Source organism: Chiroxiphia lanceolata, chromosome 1 (genome assembly GCF_009829145.1).
Source record: "Chiroxiphia lanceolata isolate bChiLan1 chromosome 1, bChiLan1.pri, whole genome shotgun sequence".
Classification (NCBI taxonomy): Eukaryota; Metazoa; Chordata; class Aves; order Passeriformes; family Pipridae; genus Chiroxiphia; species Chiroxiphia lanceolata.
Window position 1 is genome coordinate 48,129,850 of NC_045637.1, and position 16,439 is coordinate 48,146,288.

General features: G+C 42.7%; 1 protein-coding gene and 1 long non-coding RNA gene across 4 annotated transcripts in view; one reads left to right on the plus strand and one right to left on the minus strand.

Moving 5' to 3' along the window:
* The first annotated feature begins 4,005 nt into the window (after nt 1-4,005).
* The window catches only part of OSBPL1A (oxysterol binding protein like 1A), a 76,133-nt gene continuing 63,699 nt past the window's right edge, over nt 4,006-16,439 (plus strand). The window contains exons 1-4 of one of the 3 annotated variants that reach the window (XM_032697321.1): nt 4,006-4,020; nt 9,463-9,585; nt 14,123-14,208; nt 16,276-16,350. In XM_032697321.1, the coding sequence (XP_032553212.1) occupies nt 9,465-9,585; nt 14,123-14,208; nt 16,276-16,350 (282 nt within the window). In that variant the 5' untranslated portion in view covers nt 4,006-4,020; nt 9,463-9,464. The other 2 variants (XM_032697305.1, XM_032697314.1) reach the window with 2 other exon arrangements.
* LOC116791451 lies at nt 4,043-5,383 on the minus strand. The gene is made up of 3 exons (XR_004358751.1): nt 5,283-5,383; nt 4,960-5,199; nt 4,043-4,258 (listed from the first exon to the last, which is right to left on the minus strand). It is a non-coding gene; the product is annotated as an uncharacterized LOC116791451 (long non-coding RNA).

A 16,439-nucleotide genomic window follows, 5' to 3' on the forward strand; every position in this document is an offset into this window, starting at 1 on the left:
TACTTCCACTTATCATTTCTCTGTGTGCACTCCCTTGCACAGCTGTGTATCTCAAAGCTGATGAGTATGCTCTAGTCTGAAGAGGAACAAAATAAAGTGTCAGTGCAATAAGGAGTTGCTGTATCAGAACTAAAATTGTGAAGTTTCATGCGGGGTAGCAATATAAATGCCCAGAAATTCTTATCCCTTTCCAAGTCTGAAATGTTTTCCAAAAGTTTTTCTTTAATTCAGCCCTGGATAAACCATTAGCAACCTAGGTGAGCTGTGCAGAGGCAGAAAGGTGGATATAGAAGCACTGCTTGTCTTCTCTCCACTGCAAATGGCATCTTGCAAAATGAGAAATGATTGGCATCTTGGCTTGTATAGTTTCTAGTAATGACATCAGTCACAATAGTGTGGTTACTTTTTTCAATAAAGAGTGGTATTATTTCATTCCAGCTGAAATACTTCTTAGTCAAAGGGTTCGGTTGCCTGCAGCAATGAATTCAACTAATTGATGAAGCACTTCACCCAGCAAAAGCTCTCTCCCTAAAGAAGTTTCTCTTCAGGAAGCACTATGGCCTTACAGCTTTGACTTCTGTCATCAGGTTGCCCCATCATAGAATTTGAGAGGATGTAAAAACTACTGTGAAAATCAGTGACAAAACAGTTCAGTGAGTTCTGTGCAAGGCTGTTTGCCAGCACATTCAGCCCTACGATGGGACATGTTTCATGCTTTCTGCAGCGCTAATTTCAGCAGGTTATCTGAAAAAGGAAAGACATGAGAAAAACAGAGAAAAGAGATGCTTAAAACAAAAAACCTTGATATCAGCAACACTTTTTTTCTCATTTCCACGCTTCAAAGTCTGAAATGCACTGGATCATTATTACTCTGGGATGTGCAAGGAGGTAAAACACACTATTTGAACATGACACTATTTGAAGATGATGGAGGCAGGGGAAGTGTAGTGATCCTGTCCAGGAGAGCGCTGTACATACAGGAGACAGTGATCCACAGTACAGTTAACTGGAGCAGGCTCAAGTCTGTCCTATGCTGCCTTCAGGCCTGTGTCACAGTGCACAAACCCCTTAGAAGCCAGATAAACTCTGCCAGGTCCTTGACACAGAGGAGCCTGAAGGCAGCTCCTGTGTAATGCAGGCAATTACACCATCGGCATGGCCTTGCCTTTATCTACAAGCATAGCAAGGAGTGAACCTCTCCTGTGAACATCCTTTATGAATAGCTGTTTTCTTGTAAGAAAACTAAAACAGCTTGACCAAAGAAGAACTTCTGTCCACAGATGCAATCTGTGTAGCCTGCCATGGGAGAAGTCCATCCAGGGTCAGTCTAATGCTGCAGGAATGCTGCAGTCTAATGCTGCAGATATCATGGCATCTAAAAGGATGCAAGATTTACCTGCTATCTCTGTTGCTCTTTACTATGTCTTTTTAAAACATTAAATTTATTAAGTGATTTGTTTTCAGGTCTTCCTTACTCAGATTCAGAGAAAAAACCTGCACTGACTGACTGAAGGGTAAAACTCTGAACTATAAATTTTGTGCTGCATTGCAATGGGTTATAGAGTAGGGGGGTGACAATACCTCCATTATATTACAAAATTTATAAGAAATATGAGGTAATAATATACATATTTTATATTGTATTCATGTATGTAAAATATAATACAAAATAGGAAAGAAAAAGGATGCTTGAGTTTATTGTGACGTTGCTTAAAGCAGTTATGGCATTGTGAAAGATGGCTCAAAGTCAGAAGCAAGAGGAAGAAATAAAGGAAAAGGTATGTGGGGATGACATAGCTGATGTTCTGAAAGTAAGGACAGCAACTTGAAGACCTGCTCCTAAGAAAAGAAAGTCAGTGTGATCCTTCCCTGAAGCCTCTCAGATGTCATATACTTCTTGCTGAAGCATCCCTGGAAGCAAATGTCTTATCTAAGATAAACTAATTTAAAGTAACAAAAAACAGCAGGAGTCCAAACATAGTAAATTTGTGTTATCTCTGCAGGTTTGGAACTGTTCCTTTTCTTCTTTTTGGTATGTCATTCTTCAAACATTGAAAATATATATGTAGCTATAGACAATACAGAAAAGTGAAGCTTGCCTCATCACTTGCCTCAAACTCTGAAGAGTTTCGCAAGAATTGCTCAGTTTAAACTTGCCCACTTTTGGAACAGAAGTTTCATCCTAGTCTTTTGTCATAGTTTCTCGTGGCACCTGTGGATCCTGCCCTGCCTTTTCAGTGCTCCCTCTGCATATGACACAGACTTGGTCATGCCGCAATAGTGCAAAGCTTCCCTGCTCCCTTTATAAATTCCTGCAGGATTTCCAAGGCACTGTGCAAGTTTTCAAAAAGTAGAACTCCACTTATGTGCTAAAGGCAGAAAAACAAGGTACCAGCTTTTAGATTCAGATGAAAGGTATAGTGGAGAATAAATAAGGGCAGGACAAAGCAGAGGGGAGGGAGTGGTGGACCAAAGGGCCTTGAACAAAGGAAGCACTTCACTTTTTGTCCCTGGTAGCATCCAATCTCTCACTCTTCTGGGTTCCTTTTGGCTGCACTGTTCTTAGAAGCAGTGCGTATATTCAGTTTCCTTTCACTTGCACCACGGTTGTATAGCAACTGAAACAAGTTCCAAGAAGAGCCTTTTTCCCCTCTGGTGATGCACCATTCTTGTACTGTTACCGTCCTCCTTTGAGGCCTTTTTTTGCACTCTCCCTATCTCTCTGAACACCTGTCAGTGCCTCTCTCCCCCCCCCACGCCGTTCTGCCCCTACTGAGGGTGCTGGGGTGCTCCCCGGTCAGAGGGGAGCCAAGGCCACGCACCTGGCAGCTTGGGCAGTCACAGAATCACAGAATTGTTAGGGTTAGAAGGGATCTCTGGAGATCATCCACTCCAACCCCCCTGCCAAGGCAGGTCAACGAGAGCACGTGACAGAAGACCGTGTCCACGTGGGTTTTGAATGTCTCCAGAGAGGGAGACTCCACGACGTCCCTGGGCAGCCTCTTCTAGTGCTCTGCCACTCACTGTGTAAAGAAGTTCTTCCTTATGTTGAGGTGGAATTTCTTGTGTTTTAATTTATGGCCGTTGCTCCTCAACCTGTCGCTGGGCACCACTGAAAAGAGTCTGAAACCAATCCGCAGCGGGCACAGGACAGTACCTGCGGGGCAGCCCCGGGGTCGCAGGGAGATCGCTGTCCCTGCCTGGAAAGAGCGGCCGCCGCCGGCTGCGCCCGGCGCGGACTCGTTTCTCTCACAGGAGGGCGGGCGGGGGCAGCGCCCTCGGCGAGGCCTTGCCTCACCCTGCCCCGCTTTTCGGGAGGGCTGCGGCGACCTCCGACCGTCTGCGACAGGCTCTGTGGGAAGCCCGCCTGTCCGGTGCCGGGGGCGGTGCCGCGGCCAGGCGGGCGGAGCCCTGTCCCGCCCCGCCCCGCCCCGCCGGGAGCCCGCACCGCCCGCCCTGCGCGGCGCGGGGGGAGCGGCCCGGCTGCCGAGGCGCTGCTGCCGGTCACATGTAACCGGGCTCGGTGCCCGTAACACAGCGCGGGGCAGCGGCGGCGAGAGCTGCGCGGAGCGGGGCGGCGAGGCCGGCGGTGGGTCAGCCCGCCCGCCCGGGGCGGGTTTCCTTCCGCGGCGGGGGATGCGCCGCCCTCCCGCGGCGGCGTTGGCTTTGTTGCTGCTGTGGCGGCGTCTTTGGCTGTCCCGTGTCGCCGTGGCCGCCTCTCCTCCGCAGCCGCCGGGAGCGTGTGGTGGGGTGTCGCTGCTTCCCCCGCTCGGGGGTGCGCGGTGCGGGGCGAGGGGGCGGCCCAAGGCGAGGCGCGGCTCGGGGCACGAAGCAGAGGCGGCCTTGGTAGGCGGGGGCCGGGGGTGGTCTCTGGCCCTTTGGAAGCGGTGTGCTCACCCCTTCTGTGCGCGGGTGCCCCTTCCAGCTCCTCCTTCTCCTCCTCCTCCTCGTTCTCCTCCTCCCTGGAACAGCCTTGGCGGTGGCTGGTGCTCCCAGGTCTGAGCGCGCCTTTCCCCATAGGTAAGGAGCGCAGCTGCTGCGACGCGTGAGCCTGTCTCCCCGTAAAAAGTGTTTTAATTACCGCTACCGAAACGAGCTGCACGATTCCAGGTGGACGTAGGGAACTCCGGGCGTTCTGCTGAAGTTCCTGACTGCTTGGGGCTGTGCCTGCCTGCTGATCCGGGTGAGATCACTCACGAGCTGTGGGTAAGCTTATTCGTAGTTCCTGGGCCGAAAGAAAGTCTTTGATGTGACAGATCTAAAAATATATGTAGAAAACAGCCGATAGATGCCCAAGAATGAGGATTAGTTTAAATAACTGTTGCCTTGGCAGTGGTATTGAATAGATGCTGTGTTAATTGCTATTAAGCAAACAATAGTTGACTTTAGAGAGGTGGTACTTTCATAGGAAGACTGTCATGGATGCATGTTGAAGTTCTAGAACTCTTTACGTGAAGATTAAAACTACTTTTAGATAACATCACACATGCTTCTAGTACAGCTACTCTTTCTTCTTGGAGCAACTTCTGTCAGTACAGTGTGTTGTGTGGGTTTGTAGACAGGTTCTGTCTGTTTGTGCGGTTTGGTGAATTTTGTCCTCCTCCTTTACAAGCATCACATCATAATTGTTTGCGTGCTGGGACACGTAAGAAATCTTCCTGAGCAAGTATCATCCTTTCCCTACAGGAATCTAATTTTCATGGCTAGAGGGGAATCTCTTGAAATACTAAGTAATGTGCATTTTACCAGCCTCACTGTTTTTGTCACGAGTAGAAAACTTCCTATGCAATCAGTGGCTACTGCCTCAGAGCCTTAATGTTAAGTTGGCTGATGCCAGTACTGGTTCTCCTGCTTTTCTAGCCATAGCAGAGTGAAACCCACCCATGTTCTGCTTAGTGAGTATTGTTGCTGTTCTGGGCTGTGTACATGGAAATCAAAGTAAAAGAAAGTGGGTCTTACTAATAGTGCTGCCCCATGGTGAGGGACGGCACTTTAGATCTTTGTAGACCACTTTGAGAAAAACAGCTTCTTTTGCTTGGACTGTATCCTAGCAGTTGGGTAAAGTTGGTAGTTTGTATGTCGGTAGTTTGGTGGCCTTCTGTGTTGAAGTATTCAGCAAAACTCCCTTAAGCAGGCATGCAGGCAGAACGGTAACCTGGGCACTCTGTGTTGGAAACAACTCCTTTGTGAAGACAGATGCTGAAATAGCGTGAGAAGATCGCTCTGGCATAGGTCTCATAGAAGAAGATAAAAGCAGAGCATCTCAATGCTATTTTTTATACCTTCTTAAAGGATAAGATTCAATTAACAGTCAAGTACTGCTCTAGTAGTCCTAATGAGTTCAATAGAAGTGCCTTGCAGTCACATCTCAGCTGTAGAGGAGATGCTAAATAATGTTCTAAGGTGTTTTGTTATAGTATAGCAGTGACTGTGGAGACTACGATGCCAGCCTTTCAATGGCACAAGGCATGAAGATGAGCTGAAAAATAGGTTAAATTGCTTATCATCTGATTAATGGAATAAGGTAATATGGCAGCATCACTGACTGAAGAAATGTGTGCTCTCATAAGTGGCTAGTAGATTTTATATAGAGGCAGCACAGTTCACATAGATTAAACTGCTAGTAGTATCTTAAGGCTAATAGTTCCAAACTAAACTATTCAGTTTCTCCCTCAGTGCTGATGATCTGGCTCAGTGCCTCAAAACTGGTGGATGGGGATTTTGGAGCTCTGTTGGTGGTGGGTCATAGGACCAAATAAACTCAAGTCTGCAGGGGAATGTAGGTGTACAAAGTACAGTTGTAAGTGCACAGCATTCAAGTACCTGTGACTTGTTTCCATACTCTAAACATGTCGCTCAAACTTTTGTTGGTCATTGCTCATCTCCATTATACAGGAAATACTGTTGCTTAAAACAGTATTTTCAAGATTATGATAAAGTTCTGTTAAGAGCCTTTTTGCTGCCAGCTTCATTTAAGAACTTCATTTAGCTCTTTACCTAAAACTTTATGTTCTTTACCACTTTTCTGATGAGTAACTGCATGCAGATTCACTTTCCAGCCCCAATTGTAGAAACATTTTCATGTGAGTGATCCTTCTAACTATGACTAATAGCCAAATAGTCATTCTTCTGCATCACTGAATGCTTCAGGCTTACAAAGTGTATTTGAAATTGGAGGCTTGGCCTAAACAGCCAAGTCTTTGGGGAGTAAACCAGTGAAGCAGACAGACCTTTCTTAGCCGTGTTACTATGCATGTCACTCTCTTGCTAATGTTTGCTGTGAGAGTACAAATAAATCAGTGATTTTAACCTTAAGACTATCTGGCGGGAGAAGAACTGTGCAAGTAATTTTACATAATGATTCAGCTTTCCATGTATCTTAAGATACATGGAAGATAAGATATTTAAGATTCTACTCGTGTATATAACAGGCCTTGCTGCATACAAGGGTTATGTGTTTGAATCAGTGTCTTGGTTCCCTTCCCAAGCAGTCTTTTCTTCCATCTCATCAATATCAAATGGAAACAGCAGGTTCTTAATATGTCGAAAGTGCGTTACTGTTCATACCTGCTGAGTATGTGGGATGTTGACAAATGATACAGGGTAATGGTAGGAGTGTGTTTCTCTCATCTGAAAGAAATACTGTGTGGGAGGAGGTTGAAAATGAAGGATGAGCTTTTTTTTTTCTCTTCCTTAATGATTGTAGGCCAGCAAGATGAGCTCTATCTTCCTGGCTTTTGTCTGTACAGTTCTCAGAGCTGCATTCTGTGTCCCACTGAAACTGTGTCACTCAGCTTCAGAGATAGTATTAGAGGCTGATAATACATTAACATATTTGATTTTGATCTTTCTCTAGACAGTGTTAGAACTGATTCACTGAAGAAGATTATAGCTGTCCTGGTAACAATAAACCGTGCAGTGTTGCCTCGCGTGAGTGGACAGACTCCTGTTTAAAGGAGAAGGTAGCTTCAGGGCTCAAAGGATTACTGGAAGAATTAGTACTGTTTTGTTTTGTTTTCTAGAACTGGAAAGCATGCCCGAACAAGAGTGCTCTTTAACCACTTCTGGAGAAGGCATTTGTATCCTGTGTCTATTGTAGATTGCAGGTGACTGATCCAGTGTGTTCTGAAATATGCTAGAAAGGGCTTGTTTGGTCTCTCTGTCAAATCCTTGGAATACGGATTCTCTCTCTCCCTTTGCTGATTGAGCACAAGGTAGGGAAACTTCTCTCTGCTGTATTGTTAGCGCTTTGGCAGTCTGTCCTGTTCTAGGTTTCTGCCTAAGACTTGAGTATTACAGGATCTATCCCTGTTGCAGGCTTTTTGTTGCTTGTCCAGTGTTCTCACTGTGTCTTTTCTTGCTGAGTCGCTTCTTATCTTACAGTAGTCAAAGCGCTTCCTGCATCTGTTTAAGCTGTGAGTGTGTCTGGTGCAATCAAACCGTCTGTCTAGTACAGCAGAGTGTAAACAGTTTGTGGGACCAATCAAAACCTCTGCTAGGAGGAAAGTATAGTATAGGAAAGCTAACTATGTGAGGCCAGTAATCATTAACCAACGTCAGAAATGTAGATTCTATAGGACTTGGTAAACCTAGCATGTCAGGTGAACCCGCTAAAATACAGACACTAAATTTGGACAACAGCCTCTCATTTTTGTGTTGTATTTAACAGCAGTAAATTGTGTATAGCAGCACAGTCTTTTGAAGCTGTTTTTGAAATTTTGACAACTCTTAAAAGCAGTGCATTTAAACAAGGCATTGCTGCATCTGGGTCTAATTGAATCATAGAATCTTGGAATATGCTGAGCTGGAAGGGGGCCCATAAGGATCATCAGGTCTAACTTCTGGCCATTTGCAGGACACCCCAAGAATCACACCATGTACCTGAGAGTGTTGTCCAAATGCTTCTTGAACTCAGACAGACTTGGTGCTGTGACTACTTCCCTGGGGAGCCTGTTCCAGTGCCCAGCCACCTTCTGGGTGAAAAACTTTTTCCTGATATCTAACCTAAATCTTCCCTGACTCAACTTCATGCTGTTTCCTTGAGTCCTTCACGAGAGTGAAGAGATTGGTATCTGCCCTTCTGTTTCCAGTCGTAAGGATATGGAGGACCATAAGGAGGTCTCCCCTCAGTCTCCTCTTCTCCAGGCTGAACAAACCAAGTGACCTCTGCAGCTCCTCATAAGGCTCCAGACTGTTCACCATCCTCATGGCCCTCCTTTGGACACTCTCTAATAGCTTTGTATGTTTCTTGTATTTTGGTGCCCAAAACTGCACACACTACTCAAGGTGAGCCTGCACCAGTGCAGAGTAGAGTGGGACAATCACCTCCCTCAGCCGGCTGGCGATGCTGTGCCTGATGCACTCCCAGGACACAATTGGCCCTCCTGGCTGCCAGGGCACTGCTGACTCATGTTCAACTTGCCATCGACCAGGACCCCCAGGTCCCTTTCCACGGCACTTCTCTTCAGCCTGTCATTCCCCAGTCTATACACACAACCAGGGCTGCCCTGTCCCACGTGCAGAATCCAGCACTTTACCTTGTTAAACTTCATGCAGTTGGTAGTTGTTGTAATAGCATGGAAAAAAAAGGCAAACCAACCTCAGTTTGTGATTTCAGTGTGGGAAAAAGATTGGTTAAGACATCACGTAATAACTGTATTCTGCATGAGACATGTTAAGTAGCAGTATCACTTGCCCAAAGGTCTAAGGCTCTCTGTCTAGTAGAGAGCTGTAAAATTGTTATGCTAAAAGGTTTTGTTTTCTCCCTTCTTTGAAAGATGTAAATACTTTTTTTTTTTTTTGTAGTTCAAGAACAATGGTAAGATGAAAATTAGTTAGTGATGTTTTACAGTTATGTGTTAACTTCTTTATATTGTACTATTGTGTTTCGTAAAGAAAAGGTCAAATCTGCAAAGTTGTTTGAATACCTTACTCCAAGTTGAGATTGGAGGGGCTCAGGTATCCAAGCTGAAGAGGTGATAGTACCAATCACTGATGGGTATCTGTGACCTCTGTGCAAAGACGGAATCTGTTCCCCAGGGTTGGCAGATAAGTGTCAGTTAATTCTGAAGAAATACTTGGGCTAATAGCTGTGCATAATTATTTTTTTTATTTCCTTGTTGCTTCTGAAAACCGTAAGGAGTAAAGGTGGAAGCCTTATGAGGGAAAAGTAAATGCCTTGTTTGTGGCATGCAGTTCCAACTCCCAAGCCACACTTAGAACCTAGAAAACTGAGAAGCAAGAAAACTTGGGTAATTTGTTATTTAACTGCTTTGTATGAGGAATTTTAATGCTTCTTAGTAGCCTGAGTGCTGGACTGTTGAAAACAGCTTGCGCATTAAATGTGTTCCACAGGGAGAATAATTATCTTTTGCATACCAGAGTTAAATAAGGAGAAAAGTGATGTAATTTACAGCAGCATATAAGAGATTGCAAAATCGGTTCTTTCATATCTTTTATTAGAGATGAGTACTGAAGCAGAACAGCAGCTTCTCCATGATGCTAGAAATGGAAATGCTGAAGAAGTTAAGCAGCTGTTGGATACCATGGACAAAGGAGAAATAAGCTTTGATATCAACTGTAAAGGTTAGTAGCCTTCTTCAAATGTTTGTAATCTCACTGTTGAAGCCACACCTAGTGAAACTGGTAGTGATTAAGTATAATCTTGCTTTCTTTGGAGTGCTTAACAGAGTAATAAAAACCCACTTAAATGGCTGCATTTACCCCATGACTCAAGGCCATACTTGCATAGGGGAGAGATAATAGAAGCAGAGTATGGAGAGTAGTAATGTACAGAAAACCTCAGAGTAATTCACAGACATTAGAAGTGTCGACAAGATGAAGAGACGGTACCTCTCTTTGCTTGTGTTGGTGCTTATGCCAGCTTTGGAGCTTTGTAATACTAAACAAAACAGACCATGGTGCCAGGGGGTGGTTCAGGGAAGTAAATAGCCTTCATTGGAGCTGCAGAGATTAGATCAGGTCATTCATTTCTGCTCTGTAGGAGCATTACATTTCTTGCCACTTGCAGGAACGTTTGGGACAAATATATGCTTTTATTATTAGCATTATATTAGGTTACTTGGGAAAAGAAACTAAAACTGTTCTCCATCTATCTTTGACCAACACTAAAGATCGCTCATGTGTAGCTAACTTGGTTATGGCCAAGCAACTTGCTTGCTGAGCATTAAAACTTCAGACTGGGATGGGATTTGCAAGCTTGCTAGCAGTTTCAGGCTGCTTTATTTCTTTGTTAATTTAGTAGCTTTATATTTTTCTTTATTTACACAAGTGTGTTTCTGGTTGCTTCAAAGAAGTGGATGTATATCCCACTCTTTCTACACAGGCTAGTATTCTGTTATTCAGCATATGACTGTTAAGCAGCACTAAGAAGACAGTGATACAGAGGGAGAAGGGAGAGAGCAACTATGCTTCATCTTGCCCATGGCAGAGGGAACACTTTACCCTAAAGAGCAGGGATGCCTGTTATCTGACCAAGCTTAATCATTAGTTTACTCATCCTTTTGTTTGACTGCTCAGCTGTGTTTGTGTTTTCCCAACGGTTAGTGTACTCACTTAAGAAAAACAAGTTGTAAATCCAAACTCTTGCTACTTCATCTTTGGGTTGCTAGTTCATAATTTAAAGGGGAACTAAACAGACCTTGAGGAAGGTGAAATCCTCCACCCTCACAAGTATGTCCTTTACAGATATTCAAGACACTGTGTGTAGTGCCTAAACAGTTGGAATAAAAGTTCCATAAAATTCGTAAAACAGTACCCATAAAAAAGTTCCTGAAGTTTCTTGTGCTTAGAAGAGATTTCAGAGCATCTCTCATGTGTTCTTAAACATAATCTGAAGCTGAGAAATAATAATTAAATGGCATAGTCTGCAGTCCATATTATGTAAAACAAACAGGACTCTGGTCAGAAAGTCTGCAGGATAGAAGAGACTCAGGTAATGAGGGGAAAGATGGTGCTTAGCTGTTGTTCTTCTAGTTTAGCAATACATGCCAGCCAGTTAATCCTTGCTTGCTAATGGGAGCTCTAGGAAGCTAGGTGGAATATGCTTGTGGTAGTTCAGGTTAAAAAAATTAATTCTGAATATGGAATCGGTCCACAGTGAAGTCTCTAGGTTCTGATTCTTCTAAATGTTGGAGGACACAGAAGTGTAATTAAAGTGTGCTCTGGGGGAACTGTTCTCTAACTCCAGAGTTAACTCTCTGCTCTTCCACAGTCACTTTTCAGAGACTAACTTGTTTCACTCTGCTCCCATAGAGTACTCCTTTGGAAATAGTTGAAGACAAATTCAGACCAAACAGCCTCTGCAGTATAACTGTCCCTGCTGTTTTGCCTCTTTGCTAGCATAACCACTATGTCTTGCTACAAGTTCTGATCTGTTGGGCACTACCAGACAGTAATTGCATAACCACTTGATGATTAACTAAAATACACGCTTTATACTGTAACTGTCTGTTTGCAACCCTCAGTCTTCCTTCTCTTCCTGACAGCCTCTTGTGCTTCTGTCATTACCTTCTTGCATAATCAGATGTCCCTAGAAAGTCAGGGTATGGGGAATGTCTTCAGTGCTGTGGCAGTTCCTTCAGTACTTGAATCTGATGTGGCAGTGACACTTGGCCTGGAATAAAGTGCTTCTAGAGCAGGTGGGAGGCTGAACTGGAGGTAGTGTGAACTTCCTCCAGTGTGTGCCTTAGGAGATATAAGTCTGACAAGTCAATGTCCCTGCATGTCAAAGCCTGTCTTTGACACCTTGTACTTGTCTTTCCAGGGGGGAGCCTATATCTGAGGCTGTGCGTGCTATAGATTCATAAGTGTAAAGTCGGACAACAGTGATCCTAAACACCCCAATTTCAGCCAAAGTGAAGGAAGAGAAAGTAAATTCAGGCTTCTTCTACTTGCTCTGTTGTGGCTGTATTCTACCCAGTCAGTGCTTGCAGATAATCAGGACTTGCTTGAGGAGAATCCAGCCAAATGATCTGAACTGCTTTTGGTTTTCTCAGTTCACCATTTTGTAAAGAAGGTATCTGCATTAAAACAGTACTAAACCCAGGTTTCACCTAAAGTGATCATGTTTTCTAAGGCCATCTATTGTTAGCTCATTCTCCTTAAATACAAGAAAACAGAATATCTAGGAATTTGCAAAGTAAGAAATCTATAAAGGTCAATGGTCAATGGTGTGTTATGGCAAAATACACATTTGAATGACTGCACAGTGGCCTAGCAGGCCACAGCTGGGAAATGACTGTCTGGTTTGTCTCCATTAAACAAATGGTAACACTTGAGACTTAAAGTTAACTGGCATTAAAGCAAAGAGCTGTGTGGGAGGGGTAGAGAACTTTATATTTTTGTTGAGATTATAATATTTCTACTTTCCTATCCTTGCATTCTCCCCTGTGTAATGATTTTCTAGTTTAAAATAAAAAAAAGGTGCAAACACTTGTGGTCACTTGAAGAGAAGTAACAAACACCTTAAGGGCTTGAGAAATAACTGGCCAGCGAACATCAGAAATCCAGACATTCAGAGTGGATGCAGAACAAGGGCCTGTGGCACTTTATCCAATAAGAACTATACAAATCTGGATGGGTTTCTGTTTTGTTTTGGGTTTTTTTTCATGACGAAATTCCTTGGCAGCAGCACAGTCTTGTCAGTGCTGTAACTAATGACTGTCTTGGGCTAATTTTGTGAATACAGTGCAGCTCAGACCTCTTTTGTGTTCTTTGAAAGAACCTTATTCCCTACTAGACTGAGGCATGAATGATGTCTGTTTAGTATGTTATCCAGTACAAATAGCCGCAGAGTTAGTGATCCACACAGTGTTTGTCTTCTGTGGTACCTTAGCCCATCAGTCACGTAGAGTAGGAGCTCTGTTGTAGACCTGACTGTGATGAGGGAAAAATCTAAATCTAGGGTTGGAAACAAGAGTTGAGAAGAAAGAAAATCAAAAACCAAATTACCAATAAAGGGCAGAAATGTTAGCTGGAAGCAGTTCTAAGAAATGGGAAAGTATTTCAGCTGTGAACCACATTCTAATGTTAATTTTTATTATGAAAGCATAATAAAGAATGATGAACTTTCAAGACCAAGAGTTTGTTTTTCCTCATGCTAGTGGCTTGTTTCCTTAGGGTGAACTTATGCTGTGCATGTTTCATACCTCACTACTTGAGGTTACATGACAGGGGAAAATTTAATGGTGTCAGTAATTTCAAAACAATTTCTAATGCCTCATTTTCATTTTGCTTCCAAATACAAAATGATTGCTTTTAGGTGACACTCAGAATGCTTTGGGTCTGTTGCTTAGTAAAAAGCACAAATCAGCTTTGCTTAATGCAGTTGAGTGTTGCTGTTGGAAAGTGATGTGGATTGTTAACTTTAGTAATCTCTAATGCTTTAATATCTTGCTTTTAAAGAAGTGATTGTAGGACAGTTGTTGAATTTTATTCTTACAGACAGTCCTCCAGGGCATGTTTTAAATGCTCTTTAAAGCATAAATCATATTTTCCTTTGCAAGGTCACTTATGTGCCTGCTTCCTGTCTGTGCTTTGTCATTCTGCAGTTTAGAGCTATAGGTGATACGTGAGTTCTACTGTGCACAAAGATTTCAACTCATATTACTTAGCAAGGCTGTCTTTATTAAAATTGAATGCAAGCACAAGACAACAAAGAACCCCAACATTAGATCATTCCACCTGTTTTGTTTTTAATCCTTTGTTTGAAAAATGAGTTGTCCTACCTCTCCTTTGAGTAAAGGAAATAAAATTGGGTAAACCAAAGAGTTTTTTGATAAACAAGAGAAATATGTACCTGCATGTGCCGTTTTCGTAGTGAATGAAAGTTACTGAAGCTTCTTGCTAGTGTTAAAGGATGAGGCATTACATGCAAACGAAAGTTTTATTCTCAGTCAGGCTACATGACCTTTTCCTCTCAGAAAGATTTTATAGGTTTGACTCTAGCATTTTCGAACTGCATCCTGATTTTTCAAATAACATGAGTGGTATTGGTGCTTCCAGCCTTCTTGCTCCTCTGTTACTGTGAAGAATGGTCACCCATGCCAGCCTTGAATTGTATTGTGAGACCAAAACTTAATTTACCTGTTTTGTCTTTCAGGCAGAAGTAAATCTAATATGGGTTGGACACCTCTTCACCTTGCTTGCTACTTTGGACATGCCGTTGTGGTAGAGGATTTGCTGAAGGTATGTTTCTACTTTCCTCTGCATCTAAGGCAGAAAATTCGTTGTTATTCTAGAAGCAGTTAGTGGTTATTCAGGTTTTTGTGATAGAAGAATGGAGGCTTTGCAGGGAGGCAGAGCCACTCGTACAGTTTATCTATATGTAACATTGAGGTAACTGGTCATTAAAACTAAGGAGTGAGATAGTTGTGGTAGGTAGAGGATGGCACAGTTTACAGGGATCCAAAATAGTGACACAGGAAATCTTCACAGTAGAAATTGAAGACAAGTAGTGTATGCACTCATGAAAGCTCAGCTTTTTTCAAGCTTAGTGGATATCTGTATATAGGAAGCCAGCATGTGATACTAGTAATGCAGTTACTTCAAGGGTTTGATCTTGGCTAGTGCAGTACATAGAGTACATAAATTTAGGCAATTTAACTTTCGGAGTTGTAGGAAAAGCTAAAGTGTCTCAAATGCAAAAACGTGCGTTATCTAATTCTATGTTGTGCATAAAAGTATACCCAGAATTCTGCACAAAGTGTTTCTTTCAGGAACAGGCTAATATAGTTTGACTCATTATTGCTTTCTAACATCTTTGAAATAATGCACTGCGTGACAAACTTTGAAACAACAAACCTCTGCCATGAAAGCTGACCTGTTTATATGTGCATAACAACTGCAAATGCAGTGAATATGTGGCTTATGACTTACTTTTTTTTTTTGCTCTTGGTAGCTTCAACCAACCCTAATTGTATTAGACCCTATTCATATTGGATGGATTTTTCTGTAGATGGCAGGAGTGTGATAAACAGCCTCAAGTACAAAGGTAGCTAATCTAAACTTGAATTTCCTTCAGAATAAGGGCTGCTGGCCATAATCCAGATTCTAAAGGAAGAAACAAATTTGAGATTTCTTTAAGAAATTCTTCTCTAGCCTCCATACTTCCTCAGTAAATAATGCTGTTTTCAATTTAAGAGGGCTATTTAAAGCAGAAGGTAAAGTTTTATTACTTAGTGCGTTTTTCAAGCATCCAAGTTCAAAAGTTGCAAGAGTATATGTAACTTTGTGCTTTCTTTGTTAGGGCTCTTGAAAGAGTATTATTTAAAGAATAAGGTGAGAAATAAGGGAGGCTGTGCAACTCTGAAAGCTGGGCATGTGTGTGTCTGTGTATTTGTGCCTAGATTTTGCGTTCAAAGAGCAAGTGAAGGAGATACCAGAAACAGAGCTCTAGAATCTGTCAGGTTCATCAGTTACCTTTAGGGAGGCAGCAGTGACCTGGCTAAGTCATGTAATCTAAACTTATGTGCTGAAGTTAAATATGTCCTGCCCTCTTTCTGACCCTTTGAGAGGTTAGGTAAGGTGGTGTAGAAGGCATACTCAGTGTGCAGTGTGGCAAACAGTCCTCCTTTCAGATAAAAGGTGTGGGATAGGGAAAGAGTGTGACAAAAGGAAGGGAGATTCAAGACAAAGACTGAAGAAGAGGAAAGGGAGAAGAAAGGTTAAGTTTCAGATGGTACTATCATGTTCACAGGGAAGTTTGCACTTTGAGTGAAAGAACAGCAATAGTTGCCTAGAGAGAAGACTTGTTATATCAGGAGCTCCAGGAGGCTGGTGGTACTTTGTACATCTGTAACAAATGTATGTATGTTACACAGTACCACTATAGTTCTTTCATTAAGTTGTTTGTTGTGTTTTTTTTCCTAGCACCTCCCTGCCAAAAAACGCCAAACAAATAAATAAACCAAAAACCTACAAAACTCCCAACAGCCCAAATCAAAGAAAAACCAAGCCAACAACATCCCCCACCCCCTGTGGGGTACTTATTTCCCATATACCATGTTCTTAAATGTGTGAGAGATACCTGGAAAGATGCAGGACACTTTTCATTTTTGAAACAATTTGCAGAATATGGGTTATGAATCTTATATATGTACTTTATCTTTGTTTCCAGGATGTGTTACAATTCTGATCTGATTTGCCATGAGGCCTGTATTGGTTCCTGTCCTCCCCTTCCCCCCAAGTCAGAGGGAATAGCTATGTAGTTCTTGTTGGAAGGACATTCAGATGTCTTTTGGTCTTGCTGTTTAGGCTGGTGCAGATGTGAATGTGCTGAATGACATGGGGGACACTCCACTCCATCGGGCAGCTTTCACAGGACGCAAGGTAAAGTATGTTGGCTTTTTTAAGCCTCAGTTGTAGAATTATTAAGAAAGTGCTAGCAATAAGATCACTTCTAGAAGACGTTTTTACAG